At 49.1% G+C, this 8,715-nt stretch overlaps 1 protein-coding gene and 1 pseudogene across 1 annotated transcript; one reads left to right on the plus strand and one right to left on the minus strand.

The window, feature by feature from the left end:
• Positions 1-255: 255 nt before the first annotated feature.
• Positions 256-5,599, plus strand: LOC147988446 (uncharacterized). Its single transcript, XM_087534854.1, has 6 exons — positions 256-1,048; positions 2,300-3,265; positions 3,483-3,647; positions 3,693-3,817; positions 3,920-4,150; positions 5,468-5,599. Exons 1-6 carry the CDS (start codon positions 256-258, stop codon positions 5,597-5,599), a joined length of 2,412 nt encoding a protein of 803 aa, XP_087390980.1.
• A 400-nt stretch (positions 5,600-5,999) lies between these two features.
• LOC125532539 (mechanosensitive ion channel protein 5-like) lies at positions 6,000-8,126 on the minus strand (annotated as a pseudogene).
• Between the last annotated feature and the right edge of the window lie 589 nt (positions 8,127-8,715).

The raw sequence follows: 8,715 nt of genomic DNA on the forward strand, positions 1-8,715 counted from the left end.
CGCTCATCTGGTGACCGTGAAACTTCTGCCGATAACTATTTCCTGTGGCGCGCTCAGGTGTTGCCGCTGATGCGTAGTCACTATCTTGAGGGGTATGTTGACGGTACTCTCCCGTGTCCTCCGGCCATGGTTCCGGTGCCCTCGGCTGCTGGTGATTCTGTCATGGTGTCCAACCCTGCTCATCGTCGGTGGATTGCTCAGGATCAGGCTATTCTGGGTGCCATTTAGTCCTCGCTCAATCCCTCCGTGGCCGGCATGGTGGTCTTTGCCGTGACGTCAAGGGACGCATGGGCCACGCTCGACTCCAGCTTCTCCTCACAGTCGCTGGCTCGTTCTTCTGCCATCCGTAATCAGCTGGGTGAGGTCAAGAAAAATAATCTCTCCGTCACGGCCTTCTTCAACAAGGTCAAAAACCTGGCTGATACACTGTCATTCATTGGGAAGCCTCTCCGTGATGAGGAGTTCACTTCATTCATTCTCAATGGGCTTGATGAGGACTATGATTCTCTCGTTGAAAACATCAATGGACGTGACACGCCGATGCCGCCTCGCGATCTCTATGCACGCCTCCTCAACACCGAACAGAGGCTCTCTGCTCGCCGCTCCGTTGGCGTCTACACGGAGGGTCCTTCTGCGAACGCCGCTCTCCGCAGGGGCGCCCGCGGTGCCAAGCAGAAAGCGCCGCCGACCTCGAGCAACCAGCCCCGTCCACCCGCTCAACCTCCGACGGCTGGCTGCAAGCGGCTCCACTGCGAGGCATGTGGTGGTGGGGTTGAGTGTCAACTCTGCGGCATTGAGGGGCACTTGGCGTCTCGCTGCCATCGTCGCTTTAAACGAGATTTTCTTGGCATTGGAAACAATGGGAAGGGCAATGAGAAGCAAGCTGCTCTCGCTACACCGGATCCCGGGTTCACTCCTTCATACTCGGTGGATCCTGCCTGGTACATGGACACGGGCGCTATGGACCATTTGACGAGCCAGCTTGACAAGCTGGCCACTCGCCAGCCCTACACCGATCACGATCAGGTCCGCACGGCCAATGGATCAGGTATGCCCATCTCACATGTTGGTTAGGCATCTCTCCTTTCACGTACCACTAAAACCTTGCGTCTGCTTGATGTCCTTCGTGTTCCTTCAGTCACACGTAGTTTACTCTCGGTTCCTAAATTAACTCGTGACAACAATGTGTTTGTTGAGTTTCACCCTTTCCATTTTTTTGTTAAGGACCGGGACACGAGGGACGTTCTTCTTAGTGGTCGAGCTTGCGACGGCTTATACGCGCTTGATGTGCCACGAGTCTCTCAAGTTTTCAGTGGTGTTCAGGTGTCATCGTCGCAGTGGCACTCTCGCCTTGGCCACCCCGCTACTCCCATTTGTGCGCCATGTGCTTCATCGTCATCGTCTTCCTGTTGAGTCGAGTAATAAGGAGTTTCTAGTGTGTGATGCCTGTCAACAAGGCAAGAGTCATCAGTTGCCTTTTTCTGTATCAAGTCGTGTTGTCACGGCTCCTCTTGAACTTGTGTTTTCAGACGTGTGGGGCTATGCCCAAACTTCTGTTAGTGGTCACAACTATTATGTCAGTTTCATCGATGCTTTCAGTCGCTTTACTTGGATTTATCTTATTAAGCGCAAATCTGATGTGTTTCATGTCTTTATGCAATTTCAAGCACATGTTGAACGATTGCTTAAGCACAAAATTATCCATGTTCAGTCAGACTGGGGGGGGGGGGTGAGTATCGTAAGAAGCTTGGCATCTCACACCATGTGTCTTGTCCTCATACACATCAGCAGAATGGTGCAGCTGAACGCAAGCACCGTCACATAGTTGAAACTGGCCCGACACTTCTTGCACATGCCTCTGTCCCGTTTCGGTTCTGGAGCGATGCTTTTGTTACTGCCTGTTTTTTGATAAACAGGATTCTCACACGACGTCTTCACATGAAGTCTCTGCTAGAAGTGTTGCTTAATGAAACTCCAGATTACTCCCTCCTCAAAGTGTTCGGCTGTGCGTGTTGGCCGCATCTTCGTCCATACAATAAGCATAAACTTGAGTATCGATCCAAACAATGTGTGTTTCTTGGATACAGTCCTCTCCACAAAGGTTACAAGTGTCTTCACATTCCGACAAATCGTGTTTACATTTCTCGTGATGTTGTGTTTGATGAGACTGTCTTCCCGTTTTCCACGCTCACATCACCCACAGATACTCCCGTCACCGAGTTGCACTCTTTTCCAGTTTTGCCTGATCAATTTGTGGATGCTGCATATTCTCCTATGTTGTTGCCTAACCATGGTGCAGGGACTGGACGAGGCGCTCGACTTGAGCTTCTGGATGATGATACAGCCACACCTGCACCAGCTGCTGCTACGCCGGACGAGGCGCTCGACGAGGCTGCCCCCGTCACTACCCCGTCTGACCCCGACGTCGATCACGCATGCATGTCCCATGCACGTGGATCCGACGGGGTGCCCGAATCGCCTGGGCCAGCGGCCTCGCTGTCGCCTGGGCCGGCCGAACCTGCGGAGCTGTCGGCCGGGCCGGCTGGACCCGCGGCGCTATCCCCTGGGCCGGGGGACTCGCAGGTCACCGAGTCTTCGTCGCCTGGTCCGTCGAGGCCGGTCACGCCCGGTCTGTCTTCGCCGACCCTGACCGTGCCACCAGATGCACTTGTTGACTCGCCCGCCGGCGCGTCCTCCTCGCTGCTGATGGACAGCGGCTCCTCTGATGTGGCAGCTCCAGCGCCATCACCTCCTGTCGTCCTGCGTCCCCATACTCGCAGCAAAAGTGGCATCTTCCAACCGAAGAAGCGCACTGATGGCACTGTCGCGTGGCTTGCGGCCTGTGTGGTGCATGCTGAGGCTGACCCTACGACTGAACCACGACATTTTCGAGCAGCGCTTGGCATCCCACATTGGCGTGCTGCGATGGAGCAGGAGATTCATGCTCTTCAAAGAAACAACACTTGGCATCTTGTTCCACCTCCATCTGGTGTCAATATCATTGACTCTAAATGGGTATTTAAGGTGAAGAAACATGCTGATGGCTCCATTGAGAGGTACAGGGCACGCTTGGTTGCCAAGGGATTCAAACAACGGTACGGCATTGATTACGAAGACACATTCAGTCCTGTTATTAAACCAACTACTATTCGTGTTCTTCTCTCTTTGGCTGTTACTCGCGGATGGTCGCTTCGACAGCTTGACGTTCAGAATGCCTTTCTCCATGGAGTTCTGGAAGAAGAGGTGTATATGCATCAGCCGCCAGGTTTTGTTGATCCTGCTCAGCCACATCATTTGTGTCGCCTTGTCAAAGCTCTCTATGGTTTGAAGCAGGCCCCGCGTGCATGGCATGCCCGTCTTGGCGCTGCTCTTCGTGCACATGGGTTTGTTCCTTCTACAACAGACACGTCTCTGTTTATTCTTCAGCGACCTGAGGTGACTATGTACATTCTGGTCTATGTTGATGACATCATCCTTGTCAGTTCGTCTGCTTCTGCTACGAATAGGCTTGTGTCCTCTTGGTGCTGAGTTTGCTGTTAAGGATCTTGGGAAACTGCATTATTCTCTGGGCCTAGAGGTTCTTCATTCTGATAGTGGCTTGACTCTTACTCAGAAGAAGTACTCTCAGGATGTCCTGCGTCGTGCAGGTATGTTGCAGTGCAAGTATGCTACGACTCCCATGTCTGCCACAGACAAACTGACAGCTCTTGCTGGTGACTTGCTCTCTCCTGAGGATGCCACTGAGTACCACAACATTGTGGGTGGACTGCAGTACTTGCTCATTACTCGACCAGACATATCATTTGCAGTTAACCGTGTGTGTCAGTATCTTCATGCACCATGTGATTCTCACTGGCCAGCTGTTAAGCGCATCTTGTGCTATGTTTGTCACACTGGTTCATATGGTCTCCATCTTCAGCCTGCACGTTCTGGACTGATCTCAGCATTTTTTGATGCCGATTGGGCTGGTAGTCCTAATGATCGGCAATCCACGGGGGGACATGCTGTGTTCTTTGGGCCTAACTTGATCGCCTGGCAAGCTCGCAAGCAAGCTACGGTGTCTCGGAGTAGTACCGAAGCTGAGTACAAAGCTGTTGCTAATGCCACAGCTGAGATCATGTGGGTGCAGTCATTGCTTCGAGAGTTGAAGGTCTCCCCAACTCAGCCGCCTGTTCTTTGGTGTGATAACATCGGTGCCACATACCTTTCATCCAATCCAGTATTTCATGCCCGAACGAAGCACATCGAAGTTGACTATCATTTTGTGAGGGAACGTGTTGCTCAGAAGCTCCTTCAGATTAAGTTTGTTTCTTCTAAGGATCAGCTTGCGGATATTTTCACTAAACCCTTGCCCTTGCCTTCTTTTGAAGGATGTCGTCGCAATCTTAACCTTCTGAGTGTTTCAGGACATAGTTAAGATTGAGGGAGGGTGTTAGACTAAGTATATATATGAGATGTACGTGTTGTAACATAACCTGTATTTTGTATGGTTCCTTCTTATAAATATATGACAGCCGTACCCACCAAGGGTATCGAGCATTGTTCCAAACCCTAATATGTCTAACAAGATTGAAAGTTCATCTAGGCCCTCTAAGTTGGTTTTGATGAATAATGAAGAAAGATTAAGGGACCAATGTGTTTTTTTATCACCACAAGGAAGTATTATAGGCACTGGTAACCCCCGCCCACCCCACCCAAAGGAAAGAGAAAGGAAGACTACAATTTTATGAGTTTCTATTTTTCTTGGCTTCCGGTGATTCCAAGAAATAACATTGCGTAATGAGAAAACCCATAGTATATTCAAGGAAATGCTAGAAAAGTAGCTCAATGCTTTATGTTAAACTCTTTGTTGTCTGGAGTTTGTGTTGGATTTAAGATAGTTCAGAGTGTCTGAGCTATAGCTCGGAGTATCCAGGATATACCTGGAGTGTCCGGGATAAAATTGTATGTCTGAGCTATAGCTCGGAGTAATCCTGAGTTGTAGCCAGTCCAGACATCTATATTTGGGGCAGCTAAACGGCAATGTAGGATCCTCACAAGGATCCACGTTTAGGGTCAACTACTTGTGTTGATGCATTTATTCTTCTGCTTTACTTTACAAGCTTGCTTATTTTGCTTATATTTGTTGACTTCGTATAGGTTGTTCACTTAGTTATTGCATTAGTGAACTTTCAATTCCACAATTGTATGAAAAAAGTGTTTTTGAATAAAATTTGGTAAGTCGCATATTCATATACCCCGTCTAGTCGACACCGTTGATCTTTCACACCTACTAGTGCTCATCTCGATCCACCTCCGTGTGGCGTCTCGATGGCACCATTCGAAGAAGCTGGCCGCAACCCTCACCGCGCAGGGGCGGCCGGTGTTGCCCACCATCATCCCACTTGTATCCAAGGAGATCTAGGAGGTGTCCGTTCTTGTTGGCTCACTCCGCAATTACCTAATGATGGGGACCGTGCTCCTCAAGGAAGATGCACAGCAGCACACTGCCGGGGACAGTGAATCGCTATGCGGCAACATCGCAAACGGATCGACGTGGACCGTTCCTAGGCCGGCCCGGCACAAGCGCGTCAATGTTCTAGGGTTGAGCGACACCTGAGGCATTTTGTGCCAACATGGCACATTAGGAGAGCTGGTCGGATTGGGCTGATATGGCATGGCTATATCCTGAGGCATATCGGGCTCACGTCGTGCTAGCCCGACAAGGCCCAAGTCCCACCTTAAGAAGAAGAAAACAACTACACGCATGCACACACATGTGTGTCTTCTATTCATAATTGGAAAATATTTAAAATGATCAATGATTGTGTTCCAAAGCGTACATACTACACAACACAATAATTACAGACCGAACCAAGTGATCTGGCTTAGGCACGCTAACAGCTCATATCATGTCCTACTCACCAGTTGGTAGCAAGCGGCTCTTGTAGCTCTCAATGCTCGAACTGGATAGGAAATGCCCGATCTGGATATGAAATGTCACATGAACGTTCACTGCTTCAGGAATAATTCCATGTTGTTGGCATCCTTGTGGATTCAATAGAAGGCACATTCCGTGCGCTCACGTTGAGTGGTACCATTCGGTACTCAATGTTGAGGTCCTTGAGGACTTTCATCATCTCCTGGAGCACCAGCTCCCTCCTCACGCACCTCATCCCCATGTCCTGGAAGTTGAACGTGTGACAGAGCCATATGGATATTTTTAGTTTGTTGGCCTCATCTACATCTTGAAGGACAACCATCGCCCCTGGGTACCAATGCTCTTTCTTGTTGTTGATGCATCTGGAGTCATAAGTGTAAAAATTGGTTAGTTCGATGTGGTATTCTAAATGACACAAGTAAAAAACATAGGAAACTTCCAAAATTATGTTTCACGTTTAGTTGTCAACATGCTCATAGTTCAGTTGTTAACAAATCAGTTTTGATCAAACCATGTGATAAAGGCACTAATACGAACCGTAGTATTCTTTCCTTCATGAGTGCTAGTTTCACTACTGGTGTGGCTACGTGGATATAGAAGTCAATTCCTTCTCCCATATCAGGACTCCTGCAGAAGTTCATAATCGGTATGTTGGCCAGTACATTGTTTGGATAATATATCTTCAGGTTGTCATAACGGAGAAAGACTGTTGTCAAGATATTCATTTCCTCGACAACAACCTGAAATTCAGGTGGTTAAAACTTCCAATGAGTCCAAGCTAAAATTAGATTTAATGAGCAAAGGAGCAAGAAAAAGATTACCACACCTAAACTTCCTCAATTTCACAGCGGTCACCAACATCAAAAGGATGCATCACAAATAAGAAAACAACTGCCTCAAAATTGCCTTCAAAGTGTCTCCAAATACAATAATTGCCACCAAAAATGGTGAACTAAGGAAAACAAGGAAATTCGTTGTCGCTATGCCAAGAATATGAAGCCAGAGAACAAACACGATGATGCCACCAACAACATTAGTCATCTGGTTGAGCTTGGATACTGCAATTTTTGTATCATTAAGGGTTAGGGCAAGGGCTTTGCACTCTCTAAATGCATTCACCTACAGAAGAATACATCAGGACTCCTGCAGAAGTTCATAATCGGTATGTTGGCCAGTACATTGTTTGGATAATATATCTTCAGGTTGTCATAACGGAGAAAGACTGTTGTCAAGATATTCATTTCCTCGACAACAACCTGAAATTCAGGTGGTTAAAACTTCCAATGAGTCCAAGCTAAAATTAGATTTAATGAGCAAAGGAGCAAGAAAAAGATTACCACACCTAAACTTCCTCAATTTCACAGCGGTCACCAACATCAAAAGGATGCATCACAAATAAGAAAACAACTGCCTCAAAATTGCCTTCAAAGTGTCTCCAAATACAATAATAGCTCCTGCTTGCGCAGGGTCCGGGGAAGGGTCCGACCACTTTGGGTCTATTGTACGCAGCCTTTCCCTACATTTCTGCAAGAGGCTGTTTACAGGACTTGAACCCGTGACCTCCTGGTCACAAGGCAACAGCTTTACCGCTGCGCCAAGGCTCCCCTTCCACATTTGGAATATTAAAACGAGAAAATTTGTAAACTTCTGCAATCCATCCTGTCTGCAATCTTTATCTTTACCTAATAATAAAGGACGGAGGCTTTTATAGTTCTCCATACGTCATCCTATTATATTCGTTGATTTTATGTTAATCATAAAGATCGATGGCTGAGATATAAAAGGATAGTCAACTTTTTCCGTAAGCGACGAGTACTGAACGTGGCGAGCAGGCTCACTCATTCGGATGGGCCAAATCCGGCCAATACCTTGGCGGAGCTCTCCATCAGGAGAAAAAAGTAGAGTTTGTTTCCTTATTCGTTACACAAAAGGATGCAGCATGGGCCACGGCCTAGGTCTCCGCCCCATCTAGTACGTAAACATCTCGCCTTTCTCTTTGCCTCTTGGATCTCATCTATTTGGCAGCCTCCCTGCTCCTCTCTTGAGCCCCTCGATCAATGGATGCCAACGACTGGAAAGCGACGGTCGTGTGATCGCGGACGGCAGCGATGTCAAGGCACTCGCGGCCGAGGAAGGCGGGCAGGCGCTCGCCGACATTCGCCACGGCCACGCATCTCTTGGTGACGTTGGACAACACGATCAGCATGGCTGGTTAGCTGCTGCCGCCATGTCGTGGTGGCCAAGCACACGGCAGGCCTGGCCGCCGCTACCGTTTCGTGATTGGTCGTCAGTGCCATTACACATGGCCGGCAAGGCTCGTGCCTCATGGTTTTGTCTGCGTGGCGGACATGACTGACAAAGCTTGCGCTGCCACCGCCACTTCCAGGCCATAGGTGTCGCACACATCGCGGTCCGCAGGTGACAGTCCTGCTACTGGGGGCTAGCGTGCATGCAACCGCATCGGGGGAGCAGCAGAGGGTAAAGGACAGCATACAGATTCTGGAGCTCTCCATGCTGCCGTTGGATGTGTCGACGCCGAAGTTGGCAATCATGTGGTCGACGCAACAAGGAGCGACGGACACACCCTGGACATGCGTTGCAAGAGGCCAGAATTGAACCTCTCCATCGATGACTTTGCCGTACTGTAAGACATGAAGAAGCTACCTAACTGACAACCAGGAGGAGCGCTTGTTCCCTCGACCCTGATGCGGGAGGGCATAGGCGAGGGAGCTAGGCGGCTGGGAGCAAGGCCTCTGTGGCGACCGGCCGGCCGCTACCACAGCCACAAAATACAC

The sequence above is a fragment of the Triticum urartu genome, chromosome 1A, assembly GCF_056163025.1.
Source record: "Triticum urartu cultivar PI428250 chromosome 1A, HENAU_Tu73, whole genome shotgun sequence".
NCBI lineage: Eukaryota > Viridiplantae > Streptophyta > Magnoliopsida > Poales > Poaceae > Triticum > Triticum urartu.